General features: G+C 39.9%; 1 protein-coding gene across 1 annotated transcript in view; it reads left to right on the top strand.

The window, feature by feature from the left end:
- The first annotated feature begins 8,383 nt into the window (after positions 1 to 8,383).
- Positions 8,384 to 24,552, top strand: part of LOC122638249 (beta-glucuronosyltransferase GlcAT14B-like) — a 44,734-nt gene continuing 28,565 nt past the window's right edge. Inside the window, exons 1-3 of the mRNA XM_043831118.1 lie at positions 8,384 to 9,026; positions 9,119 to 9,194; positions 9,300 to 9,415. Coding sequence (XP_043687053.1) covers positions 8,450 to 9,026; positions 9,119 to 9,194; positions 9,300 to 9,415 — 769 coding nt within the window. The 5' untranslated portion in view covers positions 8,384 to 8,449. The remainder of the gene's footprint in view (positions 9,027 to 9,118; positions 9,195 to 9,299; positions 9,416 to 24,552) is intronic.

A 24,552-nucleotide genomic window follows, 5' to 3' on the forward strand; every position in this document is an offset into this window, starting at 1 on the left:
TGTAACCCCCCATTAATTAAAACCTTACTTACAGACCCCTGGGACTAACAGAATGAGTGAACAGGTTAAGTGATGATGTCAGCTGAACATAACTCTTGAAATGACCAAAATACCCTTATGGATTGGTTGTCCTAAAGAATACTCTTCTTTCCACTTTCGTTCTACTGCTACGGTAGCCATTGTCGTGGATCAAAGATCTGGTTTTTTTTCCCCTTCATTTTCTTGGTTCACTCACCCAACTTCGAATCCACGTCTCTGCAACTCAAAGAAATGAAAAAAAAAGTATGCCTTTCCGCAGAAACAATTGAAGTTCACAGTAATATGAAGCAAAAGCTCTAAAATCTTAACATCTAAATTTGCTTCTATGTGTAAACCCTAAATTCTGCCATGTTTCCAATCTGAAGCCCTATGATTTGCTTCAAGTCTTCATTCTCAAGGACGCCAACGTTTTGATCATATTGGAATCGGTAATTCCTTCAATTTGATGTCATACAAAAAGATCAAATCAATTCAGTTTACACCCTTCCCTCTGTTCATTCTAGCCTTGGGCGAGTCGAAGCTCGTTCCTAATTTGGGTTACTCCACAATCTCGCTCAATTCATCCGAGGTCAACTCTAAAGATGATGACAAAGGCGATGATAACGAAGAAGAAGAAGATGGAGCATCAAATTTGTCCATGGCAGCTGCAGCTTGAATAAAATAAAATAATCTACCCGAAATTTCTCTGTTTCACATCCTTCATGCAATTCTGTGTTTTCCTTTCTCTAAAAGGGAGAAGTTTTTTCTTCCAAAAATCTTTTAGCCATCATATACCCTACTCTTCAACAACTTGAAGGTGAATTAACTGAACTGGTGGACAAGAATGAGAAAGGTGAATGTCCTGAAATTTCATGAAGGAAGAGGGCGGAAGAGAGGTGGAAGCTTTCCAACAAGGATCCAGAACGAGAGGATGAATGTGGGATTTGTATGGAAGCTTGCACCAAGATGGTCTTGCCCAACTGTGGTCATTCCTTGTGCATCAGTTGCTTTCGTGACTAGTAACTGCTGAATCCATATTCAGATTTACTCTCTTACAGCCAAACACCAACTACCTTTTATGCTCAACGCCCCACGTCGTGGGCTCTGGCAGCCATTTCTGGGGTGGGAATGTGCCCAACCAGATTCTTGATTTCTTGCGAGGCTCCCTGATTTTAGAAACCCATTTGCCCCAATTGCACATTCGAACTCCTCTGTAAATTGGGTGTTTGCTGCAATCTCTCATCCTCTTGGTTTTCTTCACTTCTGTGTCTTGTAATTTGATCTGTTGCGTTGATGGGTCTCAGATGAGCTTAAGAAGGGATTGAGATGAACCAGGTGAATCAGGAGAAGATGGAGATGATGAAAAATAGTGGCCATTGCTATCTGTTTCTGAGTTATGCATTTCTGCCATTGCGATACCCCAATGGAAGGTTCCTTCAAAGGTCTTTGATATTCCAGCGTCGGCCTACACGACAACGTAGCTTCTCTCTAAATTGAGCCCTAAATTGTTATTTCAAGGTTGGAGATGAAATAAGGGTACAAAGGTAATTTCCATTTTGGTTTTTTACATCAAAGATGTACAAGGGTATTTTTGACATTTAATATGCTGACATCATCACTTAACCTGTTCATTCTAACGGAATAGATATCCCAGGGGTCTGTAAGTAAAGTTTTAATTAATGGGGGGACTACAAGATAGCTGAACAAACCTTAGGGGGCCTACTAGATGTTTACTCTTTTTTTTTTAATCTCTTTCTGTTTGAATAAGTGCTATTCGACATAAGCATGATTGAAAGAAATTTTACCCAAAAAGAAAAACATGATAGTAATAATTTTAAATTTTAATCTTTTTCTTTTTGCTTTATTGGGGTGCTGTTCTCTGTGTCGCAGCGCAACCTAACGCCCAGGCACATGGGGGTGGGTGCAATGACCACCCTGACCCCTGCACAGGCTGCCCATGTGCCTGGGCGCAGCCTGCGCTGCGGCACAGAGAACATTCTCCCTAATATAATATGGGTGCGTTTGTTTGTAACCAAGAAGGTTACAAACAGAGTTGTAAGTTGTAACCGGACAATTTTAACCCCTATGAAGCGGTGTGTCAATGATTTAAAGGGGCTACTATTGTAAAATCGTTGCCTTCCTCCCTCGTAAATTTCGTCGATCGGAATGGTATGGGGAACCCATTCAATGGGCGTGGGCGGCAAGAGGTGGAGGCGAGAGACGTGCAGGGTGGAGGAGGGGTGGCCGTGCGGGTTGTGATCCAGGTGGAGAGATGATGCAGGTAGCAGGGAGATGGGGTTACCGGAGGTGTTGCAGGAGATGATGTTGGCTACAGGGAGATGGTTATGATGGTAGAGGTGACAACGTCCTACCCATTTGCTCCCTCTGTCTTGCTCTCTCTCTCTCTGATGAGGTTGTTCAAGTTGCGACTTTGCTTTCTTTACTGCACTCTATTTTCATCATCCCGGATCAGCATGATAGATGGGTTTGGACCAAAGCTGCAAACGATTCCGTCAGGTCATGTTGTTCATTTATTCTCCCAATTGCAGATGCAGATTTCCAAATCAAAGAGTATGGAAGGAAAATGTGCCCTCTTGGATTGCGTTCTTCACTTGGGTGGTTGCTAAGATCGCATCAAAACAATTGATTTCTTTCAAAGTGAAGGCATAGCTTTGATTAATCGTTATGTGCATCCGCCGCTCTCCCATCTCTTTTTCAAAGAGCCCATCAAGGGAAGCACAGATGTCATCTTCGTTCTCACTCATCTTGGCCAGACCTCAGTTCGCATCTCTACCAGCCAATACGTAGCAGGAACCGTCAGGACCATAGAAGTTCTTAGCGAACGAGTCAAAGATCCTCCCCTTGATTGCGACCTATATGGGTATGCTTCGATTAGAGCGGTCGAATTGTTTCAGCTGCTGCTCTATTAGCTCCAATCCAGAATAGATTGTTCAAGTTGGGAATAATATGAATCTGTTGAGAGTGTCAAATAGTCGATTTGGCTTTGATTTTGCAGAGTAGATGAGGTGTGTGAGGGTGAAGCATTGGACAAAAAAGAGTGAGACTGAAGGGAGGAGGAGGGGGCGGGGTTGCAGAGTTGGGGAGGGGGTGGAGCGAGGTCGGAAAGTAGGGGAGGAGAGTAGAGAGCGAGAGAAAATATCGCCTGAGAGTGGGAGAGAGGGAGAGGGAGACGAGAAAATGAATGTACCAAAATGACCTTACCTACTAAAGGATGTAAAATGATGTGGCTAAGATATAAATAAGAGGTTACAAAAATCCATGGTAACCGCCTTGGTTACAAACAGCTTTACCCATATAATATAGGAAAAATTACATGATTAGTCACTATTAACTATTAAGTTTGTGTTTACAAAATTAGACATTAACTGTTTTAGTTTACAAAATTAGCCAAAATAGTGCTCTTCCCTCAGCCCAGTATGTTTTTTGACGGTTTTATCCTTCCACCTCCCTCCTCTCTGGTCACCATCTGCAACCTCTCCGCCACTGCAATCCTCCCACCCCTGCTAAGAACAACCTTACCTCTCTGATTTTGATCGTCGATATGCCACTGATATGGAGAGCCACACTGAAAATCTCTGTTTCCTGAGAATTGGAAAATTGATCTTTTATCATATTTAGCGAATAACTAGGTTAGCACGAGATCTGAAAGTCCACTATAATTATCAGTTGGAGGGGTTTGGATCGAGCCCAAAGGGATATGGGATAATGGACCACAACAATTTTCCATTCTTTGGAGTTTTGGGTTATCGAAATCCGTATTATTTCCAGTTTGGGAAACTTAGAAAATTCAAACTTTTTAGTGGAATCTCTATCAACTTAAGAATGATGCCATCAACCACATCTATTTGATTTTTTGCTTCTTTCTAGATCTGGTGTTCTACACTGAAATTAGATTTTGGATTTCTCTTATTCCGTTGTTTTCAGTGTGTGATCTGTGAAGGACTTTGATTTATGGGTGAGCGCTCTTAGATCTATTGTCGAGTTTTTAGTAGATGATTGCATTACGAAGAGTTTTCGAAAATCTTTTTCTCTGCTCTTGGCGTCCAGATCTTGTTTCTGTTCATTGGGGGTAAGCTAAATCGATGGTAGAGGTAGGGTTATGGGAAGAGAGAAGAAGAAGAAGGGCTTCGATTTATGGGTGAGCACTCATAGATTTGAGATTTTAGTAGATGATTGCATGCCGAAGAGTTTTTTTCTCTTCGTTGGGGTAAGCCGAATCGAGGGGTAGGGCTGAGTTGTGGGAAAGCAGATGAAGAAGAAGGGACAGGTGGGGGCACCCCGGCGGCGGGAGGAAGAAGATGATCGCCTCATTCATTGCCCTTTAAGGGTAAAATTGTCAAAAAAGAAGGAAACACACTGTATTGACTTGTTTTGTAAAAACCAAACTCATCTTTGTCTAATTTTGTTGAACCAAACAATAAGAGGTTAGTTTGGTAAAAGGAAACCTAAAAGTGTGTAATCTTGTAATTTTCCCTATAATATAATATAAGGAGTTTTTTCATTTTAATTTTTTTTTACGGCATGTCAATGATGAACTCCTTTGTTGAGGCAAAAAAAAATGTGCATGGAAATATACTACCTTGGTGGGCCCAAGAGAAATGATGAGACCAAAGATGATTTTACTTAGTGTTCCTTTAATGTTATAGTTCTTACGTATTTTATATGTAATTTTATGGGAAATAGTTTTCTATGCTGAACTAGGGAAAATTATCTCCTCGAGTTTGCTGACCGGCCCAGTTCCCCAGTTCCTCTAATAGGGGGATGGTGGACCCCACCCAGGTAGAGTGTTTGGGCATGGGTAGAGAGGTCATTTCAGCCCCCCTTTGTTAGAAGAACTGGGGAATTGGGTCGGGCAGCCAACTGGAGGTGATAAAGATCCGTTGAACTAGTGCCTTCTCACAAGGATTTTATTATTTTATCTTATCTATCTTGACAATGTGATTCCCATGTAGATGATATTAGTCGTCACATTGTCATCTTCTCCTTAATTTTTAAAAAGTTTGACATTTTTTAAGGTATCAAATAATTTTGTAATTTTATTTTTTTGTTCTTTAATTTAATACATTTTTTTTTCAAAGAGGGTAAAATTTATCATTTCACGTGTAGTTGTGTACTTGAAAAATGTGTAAGACAATGTCAGTTTTTTATTTTTTTAGTTTTTTTGGTTGAAACAATGTCAGTTTTTTACAATGACATAATGATACATTACTTTCAGATTATTCTTAAAATTCCCTCTCTAACCTTGACTTAAAGAATTTGAGAATAAAATAAAAGGCAAATTAAAAGATGGTGTCAAGTTCTAAATTCAACGATAGAGGTGTCATTTAGACAGTCTATTTTATAAATCACTATACAATAGAGAATAGAGAGAAAATAATAAATTTCTCATAAAATTTATAAGGGAGGGGCATGAGGGACTTCTTCTTGTTAGAGAACTCACAATTCCCCCTCAAGAGAAAATAATATCTCTCCAATTCTCATGCCTATCAACACTTAGACTATGTTTGGATGCCTAGAAAAGAAAATACATAGTGAAACCAAAACCATGATGATGCAATGATTGACTTATATGTAAGGGTGTCAAACGGTGCAGTTCCGGTTCGGTGCATATTTTGTAAGGTAGAAATCAAACGGATAAGAATCACCCAAAATCTGAATTGTTTTATATGCGGTGCGTTTTAGTGGTTTTTATTCGGTTTTTGTTATCTGGTTTACATGCGGTTTGTAATACCAGTTTCATCTTTGTACCCTTTAATTTTATTTTCCATACCCTTGTTATGTGGGAGAAATTATATTGTTTCATACACATCTAACTCTAGGCAAAGTTCATTTAGACATGCTAGTTGCAATGATAATTTTAAATGATTACTCAAGGCCGTAAAGTACCGCAAGGGAAACCAACCTGAGGACATAACTAATCTATACTTCACTCAATTCATTAACAAAGTTCACTAAGACATGCTCATACTATAACCTTTTGTCCCTTCATGAATTTGGCACTCAAACTAATATTCAAAAAATTCTCAATAAGGAGTCCCCAAATTTGACACATGATCAATAGATGGTGCCTTTTTCTCATCAATGATTTGAATTTGTTTAGCAACCTTAGCACACGATACAAATTTGGGGGCGGGGGGAAGTATTGCATTCCATATTCATATTGCTTTTTCTTTGCCGAAACTCAAGGTTGCATTTGGCATGCATTCTAGATCAACCCCCACCCATGATCTTAAACATTTGGGCCTATTATTTATTTATGGTGTATTTGTCATCTCATATTATCTACCTCACCATTTTATAGGTTTGAAGCACCTCACAACTTGAAGATCTCAACTCTAAACCATGGCTATAGAGAACGAACTATACAACTATACTTTGAGCTTTTAGAAGTAGATTTTTTGATATTAAGGTTGTATTTGGTATCAATACGAGTAAAATATATCTACCACTCGGAGCATGACATGTGGATATCCCAAATCATAACAAGGGATGGTGAGTTACACCATTATTTCTGGGCATCACCAGATCATCAATCCCAAAATAGAAACAAACTCTAAGTCAGATACTTACCAAAGAAATCCTACTCAGAATACGAAGCAAGCACTACCAAATTCTGGCCAAGAAGATCTGATATATCGAAGACTCAACTCCTAAATAGGGAAGGGAATCTACGTTCTGACATGGGAAATAGAAGTGTTCCATAGCAGAACTCTCCATAACCCGTCTCCCAAAAGGAAACTACTACCTTGGGAAGATGACGTATCAAAGAGGGACTCTCATCGCCGCCTCAGACTATAAGATATTACACTATAAATAAAGCCTCCTCCAAGGAGCAGGTATGAATAATTTCAATCTCTCATCACTCAACTATTCTTTATTGTGGTTAGTGAATTGTCTTAGGCATTAGAGAGTCCCCGTTGGAGTCCACTCCGACCCTCATTGTGACCCTTTTCTTGTATTCTACAGATCCGACGTCCGTCGAATGCCATATCTATAGATAGACAGTTTTTTGCCGCAACAGGTATGATTCCTTAGAATGCATTCCAACTTCCAAGAATAAGACCTGAATCCTCTCCAATGCACCAATGCACCCAATGCACATCTAACTATTGGGCAACACCCAGACATGCATTCCTTTAGTGTCAATCGTCGGATGCTTGCCAAAAAGGATCAATATCCCCAAGAATACATACCAAATGCAACAATATCATGTTTATTGTCATTTATAGATTAAGAAAAGAAATCTAATGGTGACTATTCTAATTCAACTTAAATTTTTTTTTTTTGGTGCTAAAGTCATTGAATGGATAAGTCGTCAATCTCTAAAACAGACTATGTAATGTACTTTATCTACTGGGTTACGGGCGATTTAATTCTTTTTTTTTTTTGGTTGTTGCGCCAGGACACATTTGGCATGGTGCTAGAACCTTGCTCAGAGACGTTTTTGCTGGGATTGATCCAGATTTGGATGCTTAAGTAGGATTTGGAGCATTCCAAAAACTTGAAGATCCAACTTCAAGGAGAGTGAGAAATACGTAGAGAAGATGAAGATAAAGACAATTTCTGGTTTGAAAATCTAATTCCTGCTGATGTTTTCCTATTATTAAATTATTAATCAAATTGAGTATTGAATAGATAATACCAACAATATGTCCTCCCCCCCCCCCCCCCCAAAAAAAAAAATCTAATTCCTGCTTATGTTTTCCTATTATTAAATGTTAATTTTATCCTTGCACTTTTTGACTCTTTTTTCTTTGAGTGGGTCCTGTAATCAGCTTGATCTGTACTCTTGAATGGGTCCCAAGTATTATACGTGGCAAGTTATTAAGCCATGAAAATGGGTATTTTCTTTTCTTAGCTTCTAAACAAAACTTTCGATGATCGAACGGTAACAAGGTTAGGAGTTCTTGGTGAGAACGGTTTCATAGAATCAAGAATCGAGAACTTTAAAGCGTAAAACCGCAACTAAAAACACATAACTGCAACTGTGCAACCTCTCCTTATTATGATTTTAATGGCTCGTGACTTGCGAATTAAGCTGAGTAAAGGAAGAGAGAGACGCTAGAGAAAAAGGGTTACAAAAAGAAAGAAAGAAAGAAATCTCTTCTTTACGTTTTTTTTTTTTTAAATCCATGGATCTGTGTCTTCATCACTTCCACTTTTGTCTGCCATTACGAACTCCACAGAAAGCAAAAGAGACAATGACGTAGAGACTCTCTCTTCCTTTCCCTTCTCCTCCCTCTGCTGTTCTTTCCTTTCTCAAACGATTCAACTAACAAATCGGTCGGCGCCTCCATTAGAGAAGCATCAAAGTGAGCTTTGATAGGTTCTTTCTTAGTTTTCTTTTCAGTTTGAAGGGAGGAAGAAGGAACGAAGCAGGAAGGAGAAGAGAGAGAAAGAAGGAGATGAAATGAAGAGTCTAAAGAGTTATCTGCACCAGAGGCAGCCAACAAACATGGAGAGGAAATGGATCTTTCCCTTGGCGATAGGTTCATTGGTTTCTCTCTTCCTTCTCTTTCTCACAACCCTCACCTCTCCATACGGTACTCTCTTCTTCCCTCTCAACGGCTCCGTTACCCTCTCCCGTGGCGTCTTCGTCGAATCCAAGCTTCGCCCTGTCCCCGTGTCTTCCCTGCCTCCACCCCCTCGCCTGGCTTATCTCATCTCCGGCTCCGCTGGCGATGGTTTGATGCTCAAGCGTACTCTCCTTGCCCTCTACCACCCGCTCAACCGCTACATTGTCCATCTCGACCTCGAGTCCACTCCCAAGGAACGCATTGATCTCCTCGATTACATCAGGACACACCAGATCTTCGCCTCCGTGGGTAACGTTCGAATGATCACCAAGGCCAATCTCGTCACCTATAAGGGTCCTACCATGGTCGCCAACACGCTCCACGCCGCTGCCATCTTGTTGAAGGAGGGTGGAGATTGGGACTGGTTCATCAATCTCAGTGCCTCCGATTACCCCCTCGTTACTCAAGATGGTTAGTCATTTTCGGCTTCTTCAATTTCTCCGGTTAGTCATTTGCACTTTCTTTTTTAAACATTTGATTGATTGGTGCCTTGCTGTGGTTAGATCTGTTGCACACGTTTTCGTATTTGCCCCGGGATCTCAACTTCATGGATCATACCAGCAACATTGGATGGAAGGAGTATGACCAATAACCCTTTCTTTTTTGATCCATCTCCGGTTTGAAACTTTTAACTGACTTCGTTTTGGAAGTTTTGCTGACATTCTTTTTTGGTTTCTTGCCTAGGTTTCAGCGGGCAAAACCAATTATTATAGATCCGGGGTTGTATATGACCCAGAAATCTGATGTTTTCTGGGTTTCCCAGAGGCGAAGCGTTCCCAACGCCTTTAAACTCTTCACAGGTGAAGTTAGCTAAAACTTTTAAGTTTTTAAATCCATTTTCAACCGTGGATTAGTCTCTAGCCTCTGTTTCCTTTCAGTTCTGCTATTGTCAAATTTCTTACTTTTTAGTTATTTAAGAAGCCAGTTGTTCTAAGATAGGTTCTTGGAAACAACTTATAATATATATTGGACAAATATGGGGAAAAAATGCTATATGCCTCTGATCGCTTTATGGACTCCGTATAATATTTTATATTTAATGTTTTTATTGATATCCATGTTTGCTCTTAACGTATAGGTGGAGTTTTTATGATGTCATAGTAAATTGGTTTCTGATAATCTAGGCAATTTTAACCTGAAAATTTTCTGTTTACATGATTTTCAATGGAAGGCAACAGAACCTTAAGAACTTAAAGCATAAAAAGTTCAAATGGGAAGCTCTCTCAATTTATGTTGAAATAAGATAGAATTGGATTTTGCAAAATATATGAACTGAAACTGTAGAATTATTGCTTATGTATGGTACAACTTGTCTGACATTTTGGGTCTTATGGGACCTTTCCCTAGAGAGATCTCCACTATTTTATTAAGAAAGGTTGATTTAACTATCAATGATAGAGAGAGCATGAGATGTAGTCGGTAGAAAATAGATTCAGGTTGTAAATGGAAACTAGTAGCCCTAAGATGCTCTTTTATTGTGATTTGGGATGCTGCAGATTCGATGACTCAGTAGGAAAACTGTCATTATCAAAGGTCTGGCACAGGATTTGTAAATTTCTTAAGTTATTTTCTTATTACAAAATAATAAGAAGATACTACACATTTAAGATAGGTATCTCATTGCTCTGAGGTTTGACCAAGTGTAGGAGATATTTGTATATGCAATATTACGCGCTAAAATTCTAGCTCTGATATGCTAGGACTATATTTGGAGTAGAAAATGAAAGGTGACGAGTCCAAACTATGCCTCATTAAGACACTCTGTACTCTGTAGAATGAATGCGAACTGCTGGGGCATGGACCGTTAACAAAGAGATGACATCAAATGAGTTTTACTGAGTAGAATGCAAGTGACATGTTCAGCTGCAATACTGTGGAGTAGGCGATAAAAGTTAAATTGTTTTTAAACATGTCTGACTCTCAAAACCTGTTGCTAAGACAAAGCCCAAGAGTTATTGATGCCTCTAATTGTCCTCAAACTGTGAATGACAGTTTCTTGAAAGATTGTTAGAAGGGGAAGTGTGAGTGGAATAATGTTTGGATAGTCAAGAAATTGCTGCATCTTAGGGTGAAATAATTCTTATAAATACAATTAATAAACTATTGATATAGTTTACTATCTGTGCTCATAATTTGAAATACTAATATAATATGTAAAAAAAACTAGAAATATGGAAAAAGTTTGCAAGCAATATGGTTGAATCATAAAATCCACAAAATTTTCCTTATCCTTGAGATATGCATCATATGGTATGTACTTTTAAAAAATTCAGCTCATATGCAAACTATTTGTGAGTAATTCATGAATTAACTACATGTACCTGTTACTATGACTGGGCCCAACATTACTAATCAGACACAACAAAAAAGAATTAATTAAAATTAATCTCAACTACAAATCAAATTTAATCAAACCCAAATCAAATACCAAAGAATCCTGGCCTAGTTAAAGCAAAATTTACTATTCCTTAATTTTCAAATGACAAGAAGAGGTCGGGTCTGAAAAGTCAAACCAACGCAAATGTTCCATGTGATACTGCTTCTCAGCTCCACTGGGCTTGTGCATGTTGTATGGAAAAATGAGAGTTTAGGGAGTTCGTTGAACAATGCATTATGCTTGCACTAGTGAAATGAAAGGTTATAGAGTTCAAAGTGTGGGCTGTAGTTGCAAGGTTACTTGGTTATAATTACCAAATGGTTCTATTATCTTCAGTATCTAAGTTCTTGATGGTATAATGTGTCACATTAGACTGTACTCGAAGTGATTTGACAAACATTTTAAAGGGAAATTTCAATGTCCGTAGGAACTTGGAACTCGTTATGGCTGTTGTGCAAAGTTGAATGGTTCATACATATTTTGATGACTTTGGGAAATCGAGACATGAAGCATAATAGTTAGAGGAGAACAAATCCTTAGAAGGCAGGCAAATCTTGGATGGGGCCTGCAATTGTGAGTGCATTTATCCAATTGTACATTGATGGATGGGATTCTGGGTATTTGTGTAAGTTGGACTTGGAGAAGGCTTATAATCTGTTATCTTGGCATATTATACACCGCATACTCAGAAGATCTGACTTTGGGAGAAATTTTGGTTTTGGATCGTGCCATCAGAAACTCTATCTTGCATAGATTTTTTTTTGCATTTTTTTTCTTCTAATGGACATTTTCAAGGTTTCCTTGGTAGCTTAAGATGTATTAGATTTTTGGGATTTGCTTTCCTCCCATTGGTTACCTTTGTGTGGAGACTCAGACTCTGTATCATCTGTTCCAGAAGGGGGCAAAAGAAAAAAAAAGGTGTTTTAGATGGTTTTGGTACAATCACAGCTGGTCCACTCCAGCATTACGTTTGAGGATAGTCATAATGACCTTTATTTCCTTTGTTGTTTCAAGTGTTTTGAAGATAAATACTCAAAAGAGTGAGATTATTCTCATTCCTGACTCCTACAATCTGTGACAGTTAGTTGGTGTTATGAATTATAGAAATGGTTGTTTGCTTTTTATTTAGGACTAAGTTTTCCTCCACCCATAGAGGATGGTTCACCCACCATCCTGGGGCTCACAAACCCCTCCTAGAGTTTTAGTATGTTCCAAAATACTCTCCCGCTCCGCGGTGAATGGATGGGTGGAGGGAAACTCAGTCCTGTTATTTTTGGGTTTGTTTTCATCACTACGTTTAAGTCCACTTCTCTCTAGAGTTTGTGATTGACCAGTCCGGGAGAGAGTAGGCACATTTTTGAGGGGTGATAATTTTAGTCTAAATTTTCTGTTTATTACATATTACATCTCTTGTTACCATTCATGCTTATTTGTCAACCATCTCGAATCCATTGAAAGAGAGTTTTTGTGACATGCTAAAGATGACTTGGCCAATTACCACCAACATAATTGTCAAGGCATCGGCTAGAAGACGCTTAGGTGTCCATGTGCCTTGGACACCTTGCGTTTAGGCCCCCTCCATGGCCTTGGGTTGTCTAGATGCTCCGACAACTATGATCACCAAGTGGCTTGGATTTTGATGTGCAAAACTAGAAAGCAAGGAGGTTGCATTACTTTTCCTAAGGGTGATAAGGCCACCAGGAAAAAAGGTTATGGTAGGTGAAGAACAGTTGTGGTATAGGGTGATTCCAGTAAGCGTCGATGTAATGCTTACTGGTGGGAGACTGTTGACGCCCAAGCTAGTTGGGGTTTGTGATGTACGACAGCCAAGGCTTCAAGTCCCCCAAACAGATCCGCGAATTAACAAAGAGAGGAAGAGTTATAGAAGATAAATTAGGGAACTAGAGAAGATTTAGGGTTTAGGTAGAATCAAGGTGTCAAGTATCAGTATCAATCAACGTATCAGAAGGGTGGTTTTAAGAGACGCAATAGAGATGCATGATATGCTAAAGATACACATGGAAACACTTAAGATACGCATGGATATGCTTAGGATTGTTGGAGATATGGCAGTGGTCTTGTCATTGTTGTCAACACACTCACACAGTGGAAGTACTGGAATCACAGTTGGTGTTGGAAATGGTTCACAGGTGTTAGAAAGGGTTTGACAGTGTCTTCTGATGATGCACAATGTTTACAAGTATTTCGATAGTGTTGGACAAGTCAGACAGTGAGTTTTAGTGGCATTCAGCGGTGTTTGGGAATGTTTGGGCTGTGTTTGAGCTTATTTGGATGCCCAGGGGCATTCTGGTAATTTTGTACATGTTTTAAAGTGGCACAATATGGTCTGGTATGTTACAGTACGTCGCTGATGTGTTCTGGCATGATGGAGAAGTGTTCACAGTCATACAGGCTTGTTTGGCAATGTTTTATAGTTTAAGTAATTTTGCACAGGATGCGGTATGATTGGTGATGCGTATAGATGGTCGGTGATGTGATTAGATATATTTCGGCATGATACGAGTCATACGACATGTTTTAGCATGTGATTGGATGTACTTGCATGCATTGTGATGTGAGATGATGTGCATGGCATGATGGATGTACATGCATAATGAGATGCATGAACGATGGTATGATGGCATGGGGATTCATTATAATGAATGGCACTTCATGAGATGGTGGCTTGAATGGTATGAGTTGAATGACTTAAGTTGTCATACCCTGAAATCACCCCCTGGGAGGATTCGACGGCTGACCTGAATACCCAAAGTATTTGAAGATCCCCAGAATCTAGATGCAGTAAATACACGTCACAAGCACAACACAATATCGAGATAACAAGTGTTACATTAATCAGAGTGCAGGGAAAGTAAATATTTACAAGTCCTATATATATTATTTACATTAAAGTTCCAACAGCTCGATATTTCCAAGTTCACGACCATCGAGCCGACACACAACTATTCTAAAATATAAATAGTGGAAACTCATCCACCAAAAAGGATAGTACTATACAAAAGAAAATAAAAAGGTAACGCCAAGTCATTAGTTTCTGTTCTCCAAGTAATCCTTTCTGTCACAAACGCATTCACTTGCAGGATCATCTAAAAAGAGAAAATTCCACAGGAGTGAGCTCCACTGAGCCCAGCAAGTAAAGGATAGACCACACACACACAAGCATGCATCCTAAATGCATGGGTTCAATTTTAATATTAAATCCACCTAACAAACAAATGCCTAAGTCTCTAAGATTGTGCTACAGCAACACCTTAGGTAGCATCCCCTCCGTTGGCGATGTCAAACCGGAGTTGAGCTGGAAGCCTGCCGGTCCCGGTCCTCAATCGGACATCGCCGGTCCCAGTACCTCCGTTGGTAACGGCTGGTTTCCCGGTCCTCAATCGGACATCGCCGGTTCCAGTACCTCCGTTGGTAACGGCTGGTTTACTCAGCAAACCCCTGAGATTTAGTCCTCTACCACAGTTCCGGTCCTCAGTCTGAAATCGCTGTTCCCAGTACCTCCGTTGGTAACGGCTGGTTTCCCCAGGGAGGACTATCCAACACGTAAACCCCTGTTGGTAAGCGTTGTAGCACCAGGGAGTAACATTCCTAGCCATATGCAAACTAATGGCATAGTACGAGGTGTACAATGCTCCCGCATCCCATACTACGACACACCATACCTCTCGTTTCCAAGCCGACTACGGCATCTATTCTAACACAAAGATTCATGTTTCAAACCATCATATCAACATCACTCCACATTTCCATATCCATAAACCATAACCATCGGCCAAAAGATAATTTCCGAATAAAGACAACATTCATTCATATGCATGATTTATAACAACATTCTAAATGAAATAAACATTCCCAAAATAAATCAAAGCCTATCCCTACTTACCTTGTTATGCTTGCGATGGTGATGTTGGGTTTTGTTCGGTGTCGGTGGTCGGCGCGACTTGACGAGCGAACCGTAAGGTCCTACGAATGTTTAACCATATCCGGTGTTAAAAGCGTCAAAAACTCGCGTGGAGTCCTAGGGTTACCTCGTGGTAGGGTTAGGTAAGGTCTAGACGTGTTCAGGAGTGAAACAGCATCTCAGGTTGATGAGGCAGTCAACCGGGACATCAACCTGAGATGGCAGTGTTCAAAAAATTGAAATAATTATTCTTTGGTTGATGAACCAGTCAACTGGGACACCAACCTGGGATGGCAGTAGGTTTAAAAGACTGAGATAGCATTCTCAGGTTGATGACCCATTCGACCAGGACATCGACCTGAGATGCATAGCAGCCCAAAATCGCAGGAAAACAGGGTTTTAATGGGGTTTTGGTCGGATTTCCCCCAATTTGTTCGGAGAATAATGTTCACACGATCATTCCTATGGGTTGGGCCCATTTTATGACCCGATTACCCGAGAAATTTGGGAAATTAGAGTGGGTACAACCATAGTTCCAGTCCTTGTTTTAATTTGGCATCACAGCCATTTATGGCTGAAACAAGATCTCCTTTATCTTGAATACCAGCAGTAGGAGTTCTGTATTGAATGGACCATCTAAAGCCAAGGTCAAGGCTTACCTTAAAGTTGGAATCAAGAGATGGGTTTACTCAATTCCCTCCCAAGAAGGAAATTAAAAGAATCCATAGGTTTAGGAGAAGATTGGGCAAGAGAGGGGGTTTAGGGGGATAATTTGATGATGAGAAAGATGGGTTTCACCTTGGAGCAAGGATCGCCTGTAGCACCAGCCCCTTCTTCGGCTTTCCTTCTTTTCTTCTTCTTCTCTTCTCTTTGTTTTCCAAATGGTTCGAATAAAGTAGAGTAGTGAATTAGATTGGTTTTAATTAATATTTTTTTTATTTTTTATTAGACAAAACATGAGGCGGTTAGATTAGAAGGAGGAACTTGTTAGATAAGTTTTAAGTTTTTCTTTTTTTCAATCCTAATATGTGTCGTATAGAGTAGAAAAGAGGATTGAGTTAGATAAGCTTTAATTTTTAATTAAACATAACATGAGTCGGTTGAGTTTAGATAGGATTTGTTTATTTTATATCCAAAATAACCAATGAGTTAGATAAGTTTTAATTTTGTATTTAACATAACATGAGTCGGTTGAGTTTAGATAGGATTTGTTAATGGGTCTTAGTTTTTCTTTAATTAATTAGATTAGTATAGAAGGTTGTAATGGATAGGTGTCATGTGAGGGTTTAATAGGTCTCATTAACCTAATGACTCACATAACCCAAATTCAATTCTCATTCCAAATTTGTCTTTTGTAAGATTTTGTTTGTTTAAACAATAAGTCGACCCCTGCGCAGGTATTTCGATTTTGTGAGCCCCATGGGTCCTAGAATGTTAGGGAAAACATTCCAAGCCATTAATCGGGATGCGGCGACGAGATCCCCGACCTAAAACACTAGGCCCCGCGCCTCTGGAGCGAAAATCCGCAATGGTACGATTCTCTGGTTGATGCAGCAATCAACTAGTACATCAACCTGAGAATTCAATTTTTGTTTTCTCCGTGTCGGAACATCCAAAAGTCAAAGCGTTCCGCAAGCGAAACCACATGGACATATTTAAAATACTAAAAATACCTAATACGTGGTTAGGATCTCTTACCACGAGTTGTACATCTGTGTGTGGATCTCACAACCGCACAGGAGAGGTATCTGTCGCTTTGCCGACGAGCGGCGGGTTACCACTGGAATTCCTTCTTCATCTTCTACTTATTTGAACATAAATCAATATTCCATAACGCACATGATGCCATGACTTCGGGTTCCGGATCTACATTCGGATTCGGGTTAGGGTTCGGGTCAATTTTTTTTTCCAGGCCGTAACATAAGTGCCGTAACATAAGTGGCATAACAATTAACAAGTGCATGGTTGCATGATAAAAGTTGAGTTGTTGAAATGGTCGCATATTGAAGTTATGGAATTAAATTAATTTTTTTTGCCACATGGCAGCCAATAGCAAGGTGATGGATGGATGAAGTCATAGATGTATGGTTGTTGGCATATATATACATGCCATGTGTCAAGTGTTGATGTGGTAGAGGTTTGGTGTAATGGCAGCTTGGATTGCCTAGCACATGTGATGGTTGACACACATGGCTGTACCAACATCATGCTCATGGCAGCCATAACTGAGCAATGCCAAAGGGCCAGCTTGGTTGCAATGATAAAGGGCCATGGGGCCAAGAACAAGCAGCGCTGTTATGGCCTGGCATATTTTGACCCGATCCCTAACCCGAATCCGAATGTAGATCCGGAACCCGAAGTCATGGCATCGTGTGCGTTATGGAATATTGATTTATGTTCAAACAAATAGAAGATGAAGAAGGAATTCCGGTGGTAATCCGCCGCTCGTTGGCAAAACGACAGATACCTCCCCCGTGCGGTTGTGAGATCCACACATAGATGTACAACTCGTGGCAAGGGACCCCAACCTCGTATTAGGTGTTTTTGGTATTATAAATATGTCCGTGTGGGTTCGCTTGCGGAACGCTTTGACTTTTGGATGTTCTGACACGGAGAAAACAAAAACTGAATTCTCAGGTTGATGTACTAGTTAATTGCTGCATCAACAAGAGAATCGTACCATCGCGGATTTTTGCTCTAGAGGCGCGGGGCCCAGTGTTTTGGGTGGGGGATCTGTCATACCCTGGCCCGGTTTTTAAGGGCCAAGTATGACTGGATGTGTCTCACATCCAACCAACCTACCAGGATCGCAAGTGCTGTACTCTATTCGCAATCATATCCACAAATACAGAATTAAAAGTAGCGGAAGCAATTAAATGCATAAATAAGGCAGCAATAAGGGGAGACTAAACTGAACAGTGATATATATACATATTCAAAAGACCAGAGTTACAGTGATTCTTCCATAAACAAAAGAATTAAAACAAAAGGTCTTATGTACATAAACTATACAAAAGTGTATAAGTAAAAGAGGGGAAGAAGCCTGAATCTAGCAGTCTCTGAGGAGAATGCACAGTCATCGCAAGAGCACGAAGCATCGTGCACCACCGACAGAGGAGCATCAACTCCAAGGGCTGAAGGAGAGTCTTGCGTAGAGGAGACTCCCACAGAAGCAGCATCAAGATCATCTGAAAAAAAATAAGGATTCACGGGGGTGAGCTCCATCGAGCCCAGTAAGGGAAACACACAAGCAAGTGCAAATAGTCCATAATGCATGACCTAGATCTAAGAATGCACCTAACAGCAATACTAAGTCTCATGAGGTATAAGTGCTACTGTAGTAGGTATGATATTTCCAGTTACGGAATGAACTCATCGGTCTTCCCAAGAATACCACTCTACTACGGTGGAAACCCGCCAGTTCCGGCATGAACTCATCGGACCCTAGCAGACCCCCAATGACTAACCCTACTGTTTGTTCCCACAGAGGAGTACACATGCTAACATGGGACAGTGAATGGCATTCCAGAATTAACCCCTCGGACCTACCACGGGTTATCCAACATCTCAACCCCTGTTGGTAAGGATTGTAGCATTGCGTTCATGACAATCCTAACTCAATACTAAGTCTCATGAGGTATAAGTGCTACTGTAGTAGGTATGATATTCCCAGTTACGGAATGAACTCATCGGTCTTCCCAAGAATACCACTCTACTACGGTGGAAACCCGCCAGTTCTAGCATGAACTCATCGGATCCTAGCAGACCCCCAATGACTAACCCTACTGTTTGTTCCCACAGAGGAGTACACATGCTAAACATGGGATAGTGAATGGCATTCCGGAATTAACCCCTCGGACCTACCACGGGTTATCCAACATCTCAACCCCTGTTGGTAAGGATTGTAGCACTGGGTTCATGACAATCCTAACTCAATGCATACTATCATGATGACATATGAATCACAATAGATAATACAACAATTTTGTCCAACAACATCAACATCATAATAAATTCCAAAAATCAAGTAATAAATGCAAAATGCAATATGGAAATGCAACCTAATATCATGCACATCTAATGCAAAGAAGTTAAAGCTAACAAAAATACATGATCAGTGTTATTAGTATGATGCATGACATGGCAACCATAACAAAACAAAATTAAATATCACAAACACGCCGAAATTAAAGTCAAAATCCCCTTACCAGAAATGTAGCTTACCCTATTGCAATTAACTCTCCAAGACCCAGCAAAACGACCCAGCAAAACAGTAGAAACAAACCTATAACAGCATACAAATATCACTCATTAGGTCCTGAGACAGTCCAAGGCCAAGTCCCATAGGGTTTAGGTCATAGGGGCATAAAAAAGGGGGAGCCAGATGCAGACTTCCAGGGAGCCGGTCAACCGCCCCTGGGCCTGCAACTCCATCCGGGTTAGTGGCCGAATTTGGGGTTTTTGCTTCAATTGGCCAGATCTTTGCATGCATGGCCCTAATTTGGTGTTTTAAGTCACAACTAAGGTGGGTCTTTCTATTTGGGGTTTCAATTTCATGTTTGGTTCCCTAATTTGGGGATTTTACCAATTAAACCAAAATTGGTTGGCTTAGGGTTCACCATAGGGCCAACCAATTTAGAAATTGGGGCCAGAATTGGGTTAATTCTATAATTTCAGGTCTAAATGGACTGGGACTAATCAAAACAGTTCAAATTATGTTCAAAATTCACCACCAAGGCTTGGCCTTGAAGCTTTAATAGCGGGAAGTTGAATTAGGTGGTTTAGAGTTGGAGAAGAAGGGAAGAAAAAGAAAATCAGCAAGTTTTTCCATGGCCTACCTGAGTATGGAAGCAGAAACAGGTGTAGGCAGCCCTTCAATTAAGTAGTTCAGCCTCAATTGGTGGTTCTAATGCTCAATTCGAAGTATGGAGTCCAAGCTTTCAAAAGCAGCCCCTTCTTCTCTCTCTTCTCTTCTTTTTTCCCCTTTTCTTTCTTCCTTCTCAAGGCTGGAACGAAATTTCTTAGCTTCCTTAATTTGTTGTGATTTATGAATAGTTAGAATGAAATACATATATATAGTTAGTACTTAAGCACTAAGGGGCAGCTTGGTCATTTGGGCATAATATTAGATTTAAACCTGAATATTTGTGTTTATTGCCGTATTCTAACTATAGAATGATGTCAAAAGACATCAGGGTTAATCCGAACACGGGGAATTGTCTGGAACAGGATTCCCCACTGGGGATGTGGGTCCCACAGAGGCAATTTGACTAAAATACCCCTCTAATTCTATTTGGTCGTACAAAACATTATATAAATACATTTAAATTATATTTACAATAATTCTAATTGAGGGAAAGCTTCTGCATAGCCTTCAGGCAGCAAATCCGACACAGGTAACTTCGGTGCGGGGTTCCATCGGGGTCCTCTGACTCCAGAAGGGCAAGTTGGGAAGGATCCTTGGAATCCTCCATAGGTGTGTCGACTATTTTATATGTGTCCTCGACCATTGCAGCCCATAGCATCGAAGCAATCATGGACACAGAACTGGAACCTGAGATCATACAAGTTCCAAAAAGCTTAAATTTATTGTGGATTTTACAGGATCTCGTCGCCGCATCGCGATTAATGGCTTGGAATGTTTTCCCTAACATTCTAGGCCCCATGGGGCCCACAAAATCCAAATACCTGCGCAGGGGTCGGCTTATTGTTTAAATAAACAAAATCTTACAAAAGACAAATTTAGAATGAGAATTGAATTTGGATTATGTGAGTCATTAGGTTAATGACACCTATTAAACCCTCACATGACACCTATCCATTACAACCTTTCTATACTAATCTAATTAATTAAAGAAAAACTAAGACCTATTAACAAATCCTATCTAAACTCAACCGACTCATGTTATGTTAAATATAAAATTAAAACTTATCTAACTCATTGGTTATTTTGGATATAAAATAAGCAAATCCTATCTAAACTCAACCGACTCATGTTATGTTTTAAATAAAAATATTAAAGCTTATCTAATTCAATCCTCTTTTCTACTCTAAACAACACATGTTAGGATTGATAAAAAGAAAAACTTGAAACTTATCTAACATGTTCCTCCTTCTAATCTAACCGCCTCATGTTTTGTCTAATAAAAAAAAAAAGAGATTAATTAAAACCAATCTAATTCACTACTCTACTTTATTCGAACCATTTGGAAAAACAAAAAGGAGAGAAAATAAAAGAAGAGAAGGAAAAGAAGGAGAAGAGGAAGAAAGGAAAAGAAGAAAAGAAAGGGAAGCCAAAGCAGGGATTGTTAGAGCAATCAGCCCTACTCCAAGGTAAAGCCCTGTCCCTTAGTTACCAATACCACCCTAATCCCCTTCCATGTTTAACCCTTCTCTGAATTCATAAATTCTTTTATTTCTCTTTTTTGTGATGGAATCGGTTAAGTCCATTCCTAGCTTTCCCACTTCAAGATAAATCCTAATATAGACTATAGATTGTCTAATTAATGCCGAACTCTCGCACCTACTGCGGGTATTCAAGACAAAGAGAGTCTTGTTTCAGCTATAAGTGGCTGTGATGCCAAAATTAGAACAAGGACTGCGACCATGGCTGTACCCACGCTAATTTCCCAATTTGCTCAGGAAATCGAATCATTAAGTGGGCCCAACCCATAGAAAGATCGTGTGGGCATTTTTCCCCGTACAATTTGGGGAAAATCCGGCCAAAACCCCATTAACATCCTATTTTCCTGCGATTTTTGGGCTACTGTGCATCTCTGGTCGATGTCCTAGTTGACTGGGTCATCAACTAGAGAATGCTACATCAGTTTTACACCTATTGATAACTTTGGTCGATGTCCCAGTTGATTGGACCATCAACCAGAGAATACTGCCTTAGTTTTACACCTGTTATATCTCAGGTTGGTGTCCCAGTTGACTGGTTCATCAACCAGAGTATAACTGTTTCAGTTTTTAAAACACTAACATCTCAGGTTGATGTCCCGGTTGACTGCCTCATCAACCTGAGATGCTGTTTCACTCATGAACACATCGTAGACCATACCTAACCTCACTCCAAGGTAACCCTAGGACTCTACATGACCTTAGGCACTTTCTAACACATGTGTATTGGTTTAATAATCATAGGACATAGCTTCTCGGTCTTCGAACCTATCGACAACCAACTCGAGAACCAATCTAGTTACGTGAACGCAAGTAATCAAGGTGAGTAGGAATATGCCATACATGTAGGTGTAATACAATTGTTGTGTTATAATATGGTAATTGATTACGTTATTTCTCATTCTTATTTCTTATTATTGTTGTGAGATTTAAATGGAAATTGTTGAGGTATGATATTATTGTTGGCATGCTTGCATGTGATTGTTAGAATAGATGCCGTAGTCGGCTTGGAAATGAAAGGTATGGTATGCCGTAGTATGGGATGCGGGAGCACCGTACATTTCACACTGTGTTCATATAAAATGGCATTTGGCTAGGGATCAACATCACCCGTACTACGAACCCTTGCCAACAGGGGTTAAGGTGTTGGATACCACAAATGTGTGAGGCTAATGTCCTGAAGGGGCATTGCTCGGTCAGTAGACTCATCGGGTCATTAGGACAGGTGGTGTCGGTTGTCCCATCAGTCAATAGGGCTGGTGGTAGCACAGTGGTAACATTGAAGGCTGGTTGGGCTGACCTTGGGAAGGGATGCCGGAGCCGACTAGTTTTTCCGACAACTCAATGGATGTATCGCGGGAAGGGGTTAGAACCCCGCACCAGGGATACATGTATTGGGATTGTAGTAGTACCTTCTTATCTGGACTTAGTTTTGTTGTTAGGTGGATTAAATAATAAAACTGAACCTCATGCATATAGGGTCATATTTGTGTTGCATTTGCATGCATAGTTTATTTTTCATTCACGGGGCTTGGTGGAGCTCATCCTCGTGAAATATTTTCTTTTAGATTATCTTGCAGATGGATGTGATAGTAGTAGGAAGCATTACTTCGAGGCGGAGGCTGATGACCACTATGAACGTGCCGGTGTAAAGCCAGAGGATTGTGACCCCAATCATGCAGACGATTAGGGTGTCCTTGGAGAACAAGGACTGGTGACGTGGCGTTATCATTATGTTTTATTTAGCTAAATACTATCCTTTTTGGTGGATGAATTTCTACTGTTTATATTTTAGAATAGTTGTGTGTTGGTTCGATGGTCGTGAACTTGGGAATATCGCGCTGTTGGAACTTTAATGTAAATAATATATATATATATATATATATATATATATATATAGGACTTGTAAATAATTACTTTCCTTGCACTCTGATCAATGTAACACTTGTTATCTCGATATTGTGTTGTGCTTGTGACGTGTATTTATTGCATCTGGATCCTGGTGGTCTCCGAATACATCGAGTATTCGGGTCAGCTGTCGAATCCTCCCAGGGGGTGGGTTCGGGGTGTGACAAGCACTGTGAGTGCCATGCATATCAAAGACCAGCATATGGGGCTCCTTGGCACCACGGTTCTAAAACTCGGGTTCCGACCAGCCAGAAACCGAGATATGGTCGAAACTGGTTGAAACCTGTGATTTTTTCTTAGCCAATTCGAGTTTGTGGTTTCGAGGCCCAGAAATGCTTTTTTTGATCTGTTTTTTTGTATACAACCTATTTTTGAGTTTTGACATTCTAAACACAATCCATGAACTATTTTCACCCAAAAAAACAAAAAAAAAAAAAAACAAAACAAAAATGGTACTTATAGTTTTTGACCTAAGTTTGATAGTGTATATTGTTCTTGGACATTAGCTGGAAACTAGGATAGACACTTATTTATGCCAAATATCATTTGAGTGATAAAACCATTTACTTAAGAAATTATTCATAAATAAGCAAATACCCCCTATTTGAATCCAATAAAAATAGTTAACAAATCAAATTCCAAAAGGATAAAAAGTAAACCGGATTTTCAGCGGTAGGTGCAATTTTCAACTTTCTAATGCTGGTTTTTTTTTCTTCTTTCAAATCTCTCATAAATCTTAATATGGTAAAACATTGCTAAAAACCAAAAGTGCGGTAAAATATCCATTTGTTTTGATGTCTAAAAAAATATTTTCATTCAGCGATTTTGACAGCATTCATACATACCAAATTAAGTTTGACCGGAACGTAACTCCTTCAATATAAATCAGATTTAAAAAGTACCATGTTTCAACCCAACTCGACCAGTTTCGACCGAGATTTAGTTCCATGCTTGGCACGGTTGAAGGAGCCATGTGTCTCGCATGAGGATGGGCAGTGCACAAAGTGACGCAGCCCGCAGGCCTGGGCATTGCGCACAGGGGCTGCGCTATGAGGCACACATGAGAGGTTAAGGTTGCATGGGAATTTCTCTTTGAAAATGGTTAAGTATGAGATGGGGTGCGAAGTGTTCATCGTTGTTCCCAAGAGAATGGTCAAATAAAGAGCTTTCGGTTGGTTTCTGTTAAATGGATCTGAATTAGAACTTTATGCTTGGATGATTAATGCATCCTAAGCACTTCTATATTTATAATCATAATGAATAATTAACACTTAGTACATTAGCAATGTGGGACTAAGCCACATATACCGAAATAACAAAATAACATA

This window comes from Telopea speciosissima, chromosome 8 (assembly GCF_018873765.1).
Source record: "Telopea speciosissima isolate NSW1024214 ecotype Mountain lineage chromosome 8, Tspe_v1, whole genome shotgun sequence".
In the NCBI taxonomy this organism is placed as follows: Eukaryota; Viridiplantae; Streptophyta; class Magnoliopsida; order Proteales; family Proteaceae; genus Telopea; species Telopea speciosissima.